Below are 13,460 nucleotides of genomic sequence, written 5' to 3'. Positions count from 1 at the left end.
ACTCTAAGGGGCCTTTCTGGCTCCGAGCTCCCCGTGGGGTTGGTGGACGTGTTGCTGCAGCCAGATCATGGCTTGCCTTCCCCCTTGTCCCCCTTGTGCTTCTGTCCCCTCCCTTACATAGGTGTTGATCCCAACGGCAGCCCCTAATAAACACCCCACACATTAAACTCCATCTCAGACACTGGGCCCCACGAACACAACCCATGACACACGTCCTGGGGCTGTGAATCTTTCTTGTGCGTTTCAGCCCAGCGTTCTGGTCTGTCAAGGCCACGGGGAACACCATTCTTGGATGGACTGACCATTCCTCCCCAAGGATCTGCAAATTGCATAATCTTGCTGCCTAAGGTCCTTTATCCAACTAACTGACAAATGTTTGAGGAAGGACCAAGCCCTCCAGGACAACAGGGGAAACCTTCCCCGTGTGGAGGCTGGGGTCCCCCTGCGGCCCTCCCTTTTTTTGCTTGAAATTCAAATAACTTTTATTTAAATTGAAAACAATACTTAAAACTGCATTTAGAGTCAAAACCCTTTTGTTTATAAAAATGAGGAGCTTCCGCAGCTGGAGGGTCCTCTGGAGATCTCGATGTCGTATGAGCCAACTCAGTCCCGTGGATGACCCCACACTGGGTCCCCTCTGATGGCTCCCAGTCGCCCACGTAGAAATCTGTTCCAGAACTGTGCCTGGGACTAACGCACGGTCCACCTGTTTGCAATTGGGGCAAAACCTCATCTCCAAGTCTATCTCTGTTGTCAGCTCATCTGTGTCCGCTGGGACTTCTCACGTCCTAGGCACGTCTTAGGTATTATCCATAGAGCACACTGATCCACAGCAGCTCTGAGGACCCTTTATATCTCCTTATCGAACTGGACTCCCAGGTCCTCCTCACTCTTTCCTGTTTCCAGACCCTTCTCCCTGACAGAGAAGACGGAAGCAGACGGGGAGCAGAGAGATTCTGCCTTTATTCTGTCACCAATTAACGCGGCACCACCCATCTGGGCCTGTAGGAAACCTTATTTATTTTTCCAGTCACTTGTTTATTTTTGGTAGGGGAAACGTTAAAAAGTGCAGTAAAGCATACAGAATATTACCACAAACACTCATGGACCTATCAGCCGGAATGAATACACATTAGCATTTTGTCATAGTTGCACAGGATTTCTAAAAATAAAACATTAGCAATACTATTGTTACGTCTCCAAACTTACAGAAATGCCATATTGTCTATATCCTTCTGCACTTGCTTTTCACATTGAACATTATGAGGTTTCTTCACACTGTGCATTTAAATACACCTACTACGCTTTTGCACAGTATCCTTAAGCAATACCCACCCCTCTCCCCTCCTCATCAAGCCCACACCAGACATCACAGGCAAGGGAAACGAATTCCAGCCATCTTCCTAAAGTTTCCTGCCCTGGCCCTGCATCCCTTGTTACACAGCCTTCCAAACTCAAATCATCTAAGTACTAATATCGTTTTCTGCCATATCCGCAAACCTTCTATAATTTACATACTATTTGTCTTTATAATGATTCACTTAAAAAAAATTTTTTTTTTTATTTTTTGGCTGTGCCACGCGGCACGCGGGATCTTAGTTCCCCAACCAGGGATCAAACCTGCGCCCCCTGCAGTGGAAGCGCGGAGTCTTAACAACTGGACCGCCAGGGAAGTCCTATAATGATTCACTTTTTGAAAACATTAACTACGTGTAATAATTCTTACTTCTTATTATCAATAATAACATCTGTTGAGAATGGTTGCAGCTGAGAGTTGGGCATGTGAGATTCATTAAGCTATTCTTTTCAACTTCGGGTGGTTTTGAACATTTCCAAAATAAACTTTCATAAACAAAACACACAGAACCCTACCCTCTCCCTGCTGCTATCCACCTGCCCAACCATTCCTCTTGTCTAAATTATCGTCAGAGTCTGTTTCTGTCCTTGTCCCCAGACCTTCTGCAGTCTGTTCTCAGCTCCACGGTCAGAGTAAACACAGTTAAAATGTACTCCATTAGCGCCAACCCCCGCACTGGTTCCTGTCTCTTCAGAGTTAAGTCTCCAGTCCTTCTTTTGATGTACACAACCCTGCATAACTCACCCACCACCTCCCTTTCCCCACCTCACTCCGTTCCAGCCACCCGGCCTCCTTGCTGTTGCTGAGACATGCTGGGCATAGCCCACCTCAGGGCCTTTGCCCATGCTGCTCCCTCTGCCTGGAAAGTTCTGTCCTGATATCCACACGGCTCCTGCCCGCACCTCCTTCAGGTCTTTGCTCCAATGTCATTTTCTCAGTGAAGTCCTCTCTGACCACTCAAATCCTGTAATAACCACCCCTCCTGCCCCTGATACTTCCCCTCCTGGCTTTGTGTCTCCCTATAGCACTTACCACCATCTGACTTTCTATTTTTCTTTTTTCCTTTTTTTGGGGGCCGCACTGCACAGCTTGCAGGATCTTAGTTCTCTGACCAGGGATCAAACCCGGGCTCCTGGCAGTGAAAGCCTGGAATCCTACCCACTGGACCGCCAGGGAATTCCCCTATTTTTCTTACTGATTTGCTTATTACCTGTCTCCCTGCACTGGGATGTCAGCCCACAAGGGCGGGGACTTTGGTCTGTCGGGTTCACTGCTCTGTCCCCAGCACCTTGCACGGGACCTTGTACATAGTAGGTGCTCAATAAATAGTTACTGACTAAATAAACAAACTTATCCAAATGGGAGCTCCTGGGAAAGACAGAGTAACCAGACTTAATATTAACTCAAGGCCTATTTCAAGTTTTCAGAAAGGAACCTGGCCGGGATGGGGGAGCCAGGCATATACTGAGTTTCTTCCAAGGGGGACAGTCAATACCAAGAAAAGTCTAGAGGCTTCCTGGCCCACCCCTCTCCCTGTTACATCCCAGGGAGGTGGGTCCCCAGCCCATTTCTTACCAGTCAGCATCTCCATCCCGTAACCGGAATCTTCCGAGGGCACATGTCCAGGCATCGAGTCTGTCATTTCCTCAGAGGTTGGGGAAGGGTCTGGAGGCAAAACTCCAAATCACAACAGCATCTTCTGTCTGTCCCACCCCGTCACGGTCCCTCAGGGACCTCCCAGCTCAGCGTGCCCACAGAGCAGGACCCTTAAGGAAGGAGGGTAGCCGTGCCAGAGGACAGCAGGGACCCAAGGGGCCTGGAGCCTGTGGTTACCCCACACTGAGCCTCCAGAGGACAAGTACATGCCCCTCTTCACAGATGCGGAAACTAACGCTCAGAGGGACCCAGGGCTGGAGTCAGACTCAGATCCTCTTACTCCAATGACCTTTTCTTCTCCCCCGCAGCCTCTCAAATCCCAGGCAAGCCAGGCCAGAGAAGTGAAGCCTGGGGGGACCTTTAGGAAGTTCGGAGCTGAGACCGGACCCCCAGCCCAGAGGGCAGATGTGCCTACAGAAAGCACACGCAACGCTGCAGCCTTTCACGATCAGACCAGAGAGACAGCGGCCTGGCGACCCCTTCCTGGCCGGGGCAGGTTCTCCAGAGACAGAGCAGGACAGCCCGGGAGGGGACACGGTGGTGCTCGACCCCTGTACCTTCAGGCGGGGGTGGCGGGATCAGCCCTTACCTGGGACAGTGACCTGAATGATATCTAGATCCTCTGGCTCAATTTTGATGGGTCTCAGCCCACCCAGCTCCCCAGAGGTTCCTGTGGGGGGAAACGAGGGATCTGGTCAAGTGTGGCCGTGAGCTCGGCCGGGCAGGGCAGTCATTCTTGAACATTCTCCCGTCTGTGACTTGTTAGTAGTGCCAAGAAAAGTCATGTCAGCCCTGGTGTCTGAGCTATAGGTAGATACAACGTATAGACCTGGCAACTGAGACCTGCATCGCCAAGGATGTGGAGGCAGAGGTGATACCCGAATCCAGGTCTCCCACAAAGCCACCCACATCCCACCTGCCCCTCCCGGCCCCCAGCGAGCTCCCAGCATGCTCTAAGGCCTGGGGGAGGGTCAGGGGACAGGGGTGGACGGAGGACATTCATGAATACCCAGGCTCGTGGTCTGAGCCGGCCTCCTCCCCAGAGCTGCTGAGTGGGGCTGGTGGACGCCCTCCCACCCCAGACACGTGCAGTGGGGTCCAGCTCCTCACCTGGCCCACAGTCTTCAGAGAGACTGCTTTTGTCCGACCTGTGGGAAGGAAGCCGAGAAATGACATGGCATCAGCCCCAGCTTTCCCCCTCCAGGCAGTCAGGGGCCCACGGCGGCTGCCAATTCAAAATGCACCCCTGACCACATCTGCTCCCATCCCAGCGGGACCCACGCTGCTCCCCCGCTACGCCAGCAATACCCCCAGTGCCCCGTCTCCCGGACAGCAGTCTCCTGGCTGCCCCAGCCGAGCTCCTGATCTGTACCCTCGGGTGACGTGCTGGGCGTCCACCTTGCCCACCAGCTGGGAGCTCCTGAGGCCTGGGACTGGCCAGTCTAGGAGCCCCACCACTTCGTGCAGTGGGGGTTTGATCAGTGCTTGTTGGGGGCACTGAGAGCTGTAGGGACCACCCGCCTGGAGAGGGTTCAGGAGTCTGGGGAGGGGCTTGGGGAGTGAAGCTGGGCAGGACCCTGGGACGGAGGATTCGGTTCATTCATAGAACTGTCGGGGAGGCCTGGGCTGGACGTGGGGATTCCGGGATAGATGGCCCGTCCCTGGCCCCCAGGAGCCCAGGCCCTGGGTGGGGGGCACGGGTGAATGGCGACCAGGCCATGAGCTGAGTGCGAGGCCTCGTGGACATGCAGGGCAGATTCCTGACCTAGTCTGGGTGCCAGGGAAGGCTTTTGAGACTAGATAACGTATGGCCAGATCCCAAGGGGGTGACAAGAATCCTCCAGGTGGAAGAAAATTGGCGAAATCTCTGTTCTCCTTCTGGGTCCCTTTAGATTCTCCCTGGCCCACAGTGGCGTGAGGCGTACAGGTGCCTGTGTGGGATAACCCTGTGCGGGGTGTCCAGGTGGAGTGAGACGCTGGGCCCAGCATCCTCCAGCCAGCCCTAGGCCTCGCTCCTCCCTGCAGAGCTGGCGCAGAGCCGGGGCGTGGCCTTACCGAGCAGTCCCAGCCAGGTCCAGGACGGCAGCACGGGAGACCTCCGCAGAGATGTCCTCGGGCGGACTGGCTGGCTCCAGCTTTGTGGGGTCTTTGGTAAACTTGTTCCCTGGGGGGAGAGCCGGGGAGGGGCAGGGTGGTCAAGGCGAAGGTTCTCCAGCCTCCTCTGCCTGCGGGGCACCCAGCAGGGGCCTCTGGGGGCACCCCTCAGGTGTGGTCTGGCCTCTGTCCCTCCTTCTTGTGGCCTCCATGTCCAGCCAAGCCAGGAAGGGGTCCAGGGAGAGATGCCTCCCCTGGGATGAGGAATAAGGATACCGGGGATCTCAGAGGATTTGGCAGGAGGAAGAAGCCAGAAACGGCTGTCCTGACCTCAGGACAGGGGCTATGCTATTGGGGCTGAGGGAGCCCTTGGGAAAGGGACCGAGTCTCTCCCAAGGCTGTACCATGGGACCATTCTCTCATTTAGTTATCCCAGGAACCCAGAGGATGGTGCTCTTATCTTTTCACAGATGTGGAAACTGAGGCCAACATGACCGTGCCCAAGGTCCCAAAGCTGGGGGGAGGTAGGGCTGGTATTGGGACTCAGATGTGTTGCACCCCAAGATCCGTGCTCCCTTTGCTGCACCTGGCAGAGTCCGCCTCTTCCTCCTGAGAGGCAGGCCACCCACTGGTCATGGCCTGGGCACTTCGGTTTGCATCTAGACCCCAGTGCTCACTAGCTAGACTTCAGGGAAAAAACCAGAACCCACTTTATAGGACTGTTGAAAACTAAATTAAATTAAAATTAAATATGCTAACAGCTTAGGAGAGTAGCCATCACATGTTAGTATTCAGCAAATGTTAGCTTTATGATTCCCCATCCAGGGCTTCCCATGTCTGGAGGGGATGTCCTGACAGTCTGTCTGCGCCTGGGAGCTGGGGCCCCCGGATACAGAAGCCACACCCAGGCTCCCTTGGGTCCGGTGTGGTGGCAGCTCAAGCACTCTTGGGGGCATCAGCTTGGTGGCTTCGGAACAGACTAGACGGTACCCACACATACCTGTGAAAATTCGCTCATCGAACATCCTGGGGAGAGAGGAGAGATGGGCATGAGAGGGGAGCCGGCCTCCAGGTCCCCTCAGTGACGGTCACTCAAGTCCCACATGCATGGCTGCAGACCTGGGCACCGGGCTGGCCTCACATGGGGGCAGAAGAGGGCACGGTCCGGGACAGCCAGATACCGCCAAACAACCAGACATCCCGAACCATTTCTCCACAGCCAGGGAAGGCACTGGCCAGCCCCTGTGGGGGTCCCGGAGGGTCCAACCTATTCATCTCAACAGCCCAGGTTGGGGGGGGGGGGCTTCTTCCGGCCCTGAGCTCTCCCCGGCCACAGCTGGAGGATAACTCACACCCCTTTCCCACCAGAGCTCCGCAGCCTTTACCCACCACCACCTGTGTCTCAGCGACAGGCAAGGGGTAGGCCCTGCTCCCAGGAAGCTCTCTGTCGGTGGCACAAGCCAGGAGCGTTCCAGATCACAGCCTCACAGCGTGACATGTGGGACCCCTCTGGTTTGTCTCAGAAGCCAAGGGGACCCAAGCAGGGAGGGGGTCAGGAAAGACTTCACGGAGTTGGGGATGGAGAGCCCAGGTGGGAGGGCTGAGAGGTTGTCCAGGTAAAGGCACAGGGAGGGCTGGCAGCTCCATCTGGCCGGCTGGAGGCGTCCTGTGGGAGGTGACCAGCCTTCTGTGCTGTGCCCAGGCATGTGATCTCTACACCGTGGGCAACGGGGAGCCCCCAGGGGGCATGGCACCCTCAGATCACTCCATCACCACGCAGAGGATGGCTTGGAGGGGGGATGGCTTGGAGGGGGGATGGCTTGGAGGGGGGATGGCTAGGGGCCCAGGGGCCATTTGGGGACTCCTGAGTCATCCTGATAAGACACCTGGAGTTCTTATTCCTGGAAAACGAGGATGGAGTAAAGGTCAGCGAGGGAGCTGGGATCACCTGGCTGCCTACCTGCAGGGCTGCTGTTCTTTCTGCTCTGCTCCCAGACCCCACCAGGTGGCTCCCAGCAGGCTGGGGAGCCTCAGGCAGCTGGTCTGGGGGGTCTGCAGCACAGCCTGCGTGCCATGGAGTGGCTGGACAAGAGGACAGGGCTTTGGCCCCTAAACTGGCACCCCCAGAGGCGACATGGGACAAACGAAGTCCCGCTTGTCTGAGTCCAAATACAAGGGGACCGACAGTGCCCAAGCCGGGCCCAGAGGGAAATTCAAACAGAGGCGAAAAGGTCAGTGACAGAAGGTAGAGCGTGTGGGTTACCAGGGCGGTGAGACCCCAGGCACGGCATCTTGTTCTTATTCTGAGAGGTGCAAGCTTCCCCCACTGTTCCTGGAGGTTCATGCTCGTCTGGGTCCCCCAAGGCCGAGAAGCGGCCACAGGGCATAATTCTGGAGAGAACTGGCTTCCACTCTGAGGCACGCTTCCTCAGCTCCACCCAGTGACGGGGAGGCTCCCAGCATTAACAGCAGGTTTTATTATTTATGGTTATATTTACTTATCAGGGAGCACAAGGGAGGGGGTGTGACACCTTGGCCTGCAGTTCCTAGAGGAGTTGGTGGGCGGGGAGCGGGGAGACAGATGACAGGGAGAAAGTCTGATCTGACGTGGCTCCGATGCTGTGACAGACGCTCTCATGGGCTGCCCGGCCTGGAAGGCCCACCTGATGAGCACTGAACAAGGGTCGCTGTTGCACACTGCAGAGTTCTAGGACCCCCTCCAGACACTTTTCCCTCTGAAGTCCTCCCTTAGGTAGAACCGACACACGTGAACTCAGAGCCTCTCGCTCTGGGCTTGTGTCCTGGTAGAAACTGGGGATTTAGGGGTCAGGGCTGGGCATGACTGGGGACCCAGGGGCAGGAAGCCCCCTTCCACTAATAACAAGACCCACAGGCTTTGTCGAGGGGCTTCTCCCTTTTGTCAGGAGAGCACCCTGACCTCCCCCGCACTGCAGACACCTGGGCTGGGGTGGCAACTCCCCCTCCTGGCTGCTTCCTAAGCTCTCTGTTCTCTGACTCCCTTCTGCTAGGACGATCGCAGATGTGATCTCGAATGTCTCCCTGACGAGGGTGGGATGTGCAACAGTGAAAATGCACTGGGGCTCAGAAAGGAGCAGCCTCTGTTCTGAGCACGTCACTCACGTCCATGTCGTCTCCCATCAGCACTGTGGGGCCTGAACAATCATTAGCCGCATTTTATTTTATTTTATTCTCTAGCCACACGGTGCAGCATGTGGGATCTTAATTACCCCACCAGGGATTGAACCCATGCCCCCTGCAGTGGCAGCGCAGAGACCTAACCCCTGGACCGCCAGGGAATCTGCCTCATTAGCCCCATTTTATAGACGAGGAAAGTAAGGCAGAGCAGTTAAGTAACTTGCCCAAGGACACACAGCTGGAAAATGGTAGGCCCAGGATTCGAACCCGGGTTGTCAGCACTGATTAACTACTTCTCTATATGTGAAGGAGATGAGGTCAAGGGAGAAGACTCGCGTTTATTGAGCATCTATTTCATGCCAGGTATGTTATGTCTACCTCCTCATACTATGTTGAGAAAAACCTGAGGAATAGGGCATCATTGTCCCTATTTTTACAAATCAGGAAACTGAGGCTCAGAAGAGAAGTGCTAGCCAAGGTTTTCACGTGCTGTGTGGCTTCAAGCCCAGTCGGCCTGATGCCAAGCCTCCTCCTCCAGGAAGCCCCACAGGCTTGCTGCTCAGATGCCATCGAGTCTACACCTGGAAACATGCTGTTTGATGCTCCCAGGACTCATCGCAGGAGTGACCACCCCCCATGACTCGCGGTAGCCCCTGGGGGCAGATGGGGACTGTGCCTGCTGTTTCGTGAAGTCCTCAGTAGAGCTCAGTGAAGGGCTGGGCCTGCAGGAGGCGCCTGGCAAATACTAGTGAAGGGTTAAACGACCTACAGTTTGGATAGAGGGAGATGAAGGTCAGCCACAGTGAGGACTCAAACACCACGGCCAGGAATGTAAGGGGTCACTGGGATGCCCTTGCTGCTTTCTGCTCTCCTAGCCTCCTCCCTTGCTACCAGGAGTCAACTGAAGGAAAAGGACTTAGGCAGCAGCAAGAGAGACTTAAGCTAGACAACAGGAGGCACTACCTGAAAGAAGGCCGAATGATTTTGTTTTTGGCCCCGCCACGCCACTCGGTTTGCAGGATGTTAGTTCCCCAGCCAGGGATCGAACCCAGGCCCTCAGCAATGGAAGTGCAGAGTCCTAACCACTGGACCGCCAGGGAATTCCCTCGAATGATTTCAAATCCACCTCCAGAATGATTTATCAAGTGGGACCCCTGGTAGAGGTTGAGAGGGAACAGAGGTGGCTCAGATGTGGTCCCACTGCCGCCAGTGATCAGGGTGATGGGGGGCTGGTGGGGACGCGGATGGGGGGAAGAAGCCATCTGCTGCGGAAGGGGGAAATTCTTTCCGACTGAGGACAGGGGAGGGCTTCTAGACAGAATAGTGAGCCTTGAAAGACAGGACAGGTGGGAAGGAGGGCGGGGAGCAGCTCCAGGCAAAGGAAAGGGCTTCAGTGATGGCTGGAGGCACGTGAGGAGGCAGGAGTTCAGAGAAACAGGAGGGAAGGCGGAGCGGCACTAAGGCGGGCATGGTGGCTGCTGACGGACTGGAGTGTGGTACCCTGGGAGCCACTACACCGGGGCTCACGGAGAGTGGGGGAGCGGGGAAGGGTTCTGAGCAGGCGTGCCCCACAGTCAGAGCTGACTCTCAGAGTCACCTCCCTCGGTGGCAGTGAGACGCCCGCCCAGCTCCCTGGCCACTCTCAGCCTCCTCTGCTGGCGGCCCCAGCCTCTAACGTGGGGATCCCAGAGTCCATCTGAGTCCTCTCCACCTTTTCTCTTTTTTCTTTCTTTTTTTGTTTTTGGCCACGCTGCATGGCTTGTGGGATCTTAGTTCCCTGACCAGGAATTGAACCCGGGCCCTCAGCAGGCAAGAGTGGAGTCCTAACCACTGGACCGCCGGGGAATTGCCCCTCTCTTCTCTTCTCTATTTCTCTCCTGCCCGTGATCCCTTCCTGGCCCACGCTGCCAACTCTCAGATTTTCATCTCTAACTCCCAGACCTCCCTCCCTAGCTTCTGACCTCTCAGCTGGGCTTCTGAAAATTCCATCTCCTGATCTCCTCCAAGGTGAACTCACTCAGAAACATGGGGGTGACCCTTCCTCCCCACTCCCCTCCCCACCTGCACGGTCCACTCACCAGCACACCCCGTCACCGCTCAGATTCCATCCCCAACCCAGCCGCTCTCTCCCTGTGCCCACCACGCTGGCCTGGCCCACGGCTGCAGCAGCCTCCTCGCCAGTCTCCTGCTTCTGCTCTCTAGAGTCCATTCTCCCCCAGAAGCCAGGGGGCCGGGCAGACCCCAGCTCTGGCATCCAGCAACCCTGCAGAGGTCCTTCCCAAGGCTCAGAACAACTCCACGCTCTCAGGGTCAATCCCCACCCTCTTGCACCCCAGCCGTCTGGGCTGCTCACTGAGGTCAATTCTTCTGCCCAGACACTGCCCAGCTGGGTGCAGGCGGCCCTTCTCAACCTCCCAGCTCTGGCTTAACCAATGGGACCTTGTCTCAGAGGCCCCCGGGCCACCCTAAACAGGTCTCCTCCTCACCCACCCACCATTTTTCTCTCTCCTATTACCCTGTTTATTTCCTAAGCTCTAACAAGTTAGATGGCCTGAGTCCAAATTTGGACAAGCACTTTCATCCATCCATCCTTTTATTCCACAGATATGGACTGGCATCTCCTGCATGCCAGGGACTGCTGTGGGCGCTGGGGATTCAGCCACGAGCCACACCGTCCCTGCTTACAGTCTAGGGCAACAAACAATCAAGCAGGCACGTGGGCGCGTGCACACGCTGGGAGCCACGCCCTCCGCGGGCTCCCAGAATGGATGCCTGGGAAGGGCCCGACGCAGGCAGTGCTGCTGGAGGCAGGGGGCTGGACGGCATGGCCTCTGGCCCCCTCCCTCTCTAACTATTTAGGAGGAAGCAATCCCAGGAAGCCTGGCATTGCCTGGGGATGCCCGCTCGCTGGTGAGTCCGGCCAGCTGTGAGGACAAAGCCCCCTGTGGGAGTTGGGAGACAAGCCTGGGGGGTGGGTGGCAGCAGGCCGGGGGGAAGGGGCTGCAGTTCCAGAGTCCATAGTGCTCTGCCTTCTCCCGCCCACCCGCACCTGCACCAGGGAGACTGGCCACCTGGGAAGACAGGAAAGGTGGACAAACTACCAGCAGGCAGGGTAGTCCAATGGGAGGTGCAGAAAGGGAGAGGCTGGCCCAGCCCCACCTGAGCTCAGGTGGGCTCCTCTCTGAAGGGAGGTAAGTACAAAGGCCTCAGGTCTTCTTCAGTGGCAGGAAAACACCTCTGAGAGCTTAGCCAGCGCCTACTCGAGTCAGACACTGTGTCTCCATTTCTCCATTCAATACTCAAAAGAGGCCAGAAGGAGGCGGCCACGCAGCTGTCAGGCTACAGAAGGGGTTCGCTCCACTCCTGACCCCTGTTGCCTCCCCAGGGCCTGCCTCGTGCCTGCCGTCGCCCCCTTGCCCAGCCCTGCCCCCCTGCACCCCACCCCCTACCTCTTAATGACAAAGTGGATGCTGTGTCGCTCCTCCAGGATCCGCTTCAGCTTGGGGACCCCGTAGGTGCAGGGGCGCTTGAAGGGGATCTTGTCCGGGATGCCCACGATCTCCACAGCCTCCGGGTCGCAGGCGATCTTCCTGTAGGGGACGGGGACCATGTGGTCCAGGCCCAGGGCTTCCGCTGGAAGGGCAACGGCAAGGCTGAACGCGGGATGGAGGCTGCGGGACATGCAGGGCCCCAGGGCCTGGTCATCACCACCTCCCACCTCCCAGGCACCACTCTGGCCACTCAGCAGCCAGAGGGATCCTCCTGAAACACCAAATACATCACTACTCTCTTAAAAAAGGCCCATAGGCTCCCCTCCCACTCAGCGATGGCCGAAGTCCTACAAGGCCCTACGTGACCAGGACCCCATCACCTCTGGCCTTATCTTTCACCCCTCTACTTGCTCACCCCGGTCTCTCTGGCCTCCCTGGTGCTTCCCTAACACGCCAAGCGCGCACTCATCCCAGGGCCTTTGCACCTGCTCTTCTGTCTACTCAGACACTCTTCTTCCAGATCACCATACCCTTCCCTCCCTCCCTCTCTCCATTCAAGCATCTGCTCAAATGTCACTTCACCAGCCTAAAACAGCCCCCTCCATCCCTCCCTAGCCCACCCTGCTTTGTTTTTCATCCCACATTTATCATAATCTGACGTTACAAACATATTCACTGTGCGTTGGTTCACTGTCTGGAACCTAAATAGGGCAGGACACGTAGTAGCTGCTTCCTGCATATTTGGGAGTGAATGAGCGGCTGAGGGAAGCTTCCAGGCTGGAGGTGGACTCTTGGCAGGATGCTCCCAGTTGTACAGGTGTGCCCTTTCCTCCAGGGAGGGGCCCAGCACTCTGCTCACTCGTCAGTGACAGGAGACACCGCTGGAAGCCGACAGCTTTGTCAACAGCAGTGTAGACAGAACCCGAGCTCAGGAAGTGGTTACTTGCTCTTTTCCTCCAAACCATTAGGTGCAGTCCTGTGCCATTTCAGTCACTCATACACTCCAGCTCCTCCTTTTCATTCATTCACTCACCAAATACTTCTTGAGCACCTACTATGTGCTTGATGGTACTTTCATGGGGCCCCAAGGCCTGGGAGGCGAGCTGAGCTGGGTGTCCCCTTCACTCCTGCCTCTCCCAAGGGTCACTCCAACCTGTCCCAAGGGTTCCACGTCTCCTCACTGTTCCTCAGGCCCCTCCCCGTCCTGGCCTGGCTCCTCGGGCCACACCAGGATGTGTCTGTGTTCTGACAAGGCCAGCCCACAGCCGGACCCCTGCAGTCATGCCAGGACCGGGGCAGGGCAGAGTCGCCTGCCTGTGGCCCTCCCTGGGGCACCGCCAAGATTGCTTTTCTGTTGATGCGGCCCAGGCCTGCACTGGAGGCTTTGGCAGCCAGGTCTCACTGTGAAGTCACACTTAGCTCATCGTCTAATTAAACCCTCACCATCTCAGCAGCCGTCAAACCGTCTCTTCCCCCGAACCCCAGCGTCACCAGCCACCCCCCAGCCCCAGCACTTGAGCGACGGGCTCTTGGCTTCTTCGAGTCTACGTGAATCCACCTCCCCTCGGGTTCATCTGACTTGCTAGGCCTGTCTTTTCAGCCCAGGGCACAAAAGCTCCAGCCCGCGCAGCCTCCAGCTGCTGCCCACCTGGAAGAGGAGGATGGAGCCGCCATGCACAACCCTTAGACCCTGGTGTAATCTCAAC

General features: G+C 56.6%; 1 protein-coding gene across 7 annotated transcripts in view; it reads right to left on the bottom strand.

The window, feature by feature from the left end:
- GTF2IRD1 (GTF2I repeat domain containing 1) overlaps positions 1 to 13,460 on the bottom strand; it is a 112,029-nt gene that overhangs the window by 49,288 nt on the left and 49,281 nt on the right. For all 7 annotated transcript variants that reach the window (XM_067705940.1, XM_067705934.1, XM_067705938.1 and 4 more), the window contains 6 exons: positions 11,713 to 11,896; positions 6,108 to 6,133; positions 5,069 to 5,177; positions 4,124 to 4,161; positions 3,603 to 3,683; positions 2,933 to 3,022 (listed from right to left, as the gene is read on the bottom strand). In XM_067705940.1, coding sequence (XP_067562041.1) covers positions 2,933 to 3,022; positions 3,603 to 3,683; positions 4,124 to 4,161; positions 5,069 to 5,177; positions 6,108 to 6,133; positions 11,713 to 11,896 — 528 coding nt within the window. The remainder of the gene's footprint in view (positions 1 to 2,932; positions 3,023 to 3,602; positions 3,684 to 4,123; positions 4,162 to 5,068; positions 5,178 to 6,107; positions 6,134 to 11,712; positions 11,897 to 13,460) is intronic.

Source organism: Pseudorca crassidens, chromosome 15 (genome assembly GCF_039906515.1).
Source record: "Pseudorca crassidens isolate mPseCra1 chromosome 15, mPseCra1.hap1, whole genome shotgun sequence".
NCBI classification, from domain to species: domain Eukaryota; kingdom Metazoa; phylum Chordata; class Mammalia; order Artiodactyla; family Delphinidae; genus Pseudorca; species Pseudorca crassidens.
The sequence above is the reverse complement of the archived record's forward strand: the minus strand, read 5'-3'. Positions and strand labels throughout refer to the sequence as shown.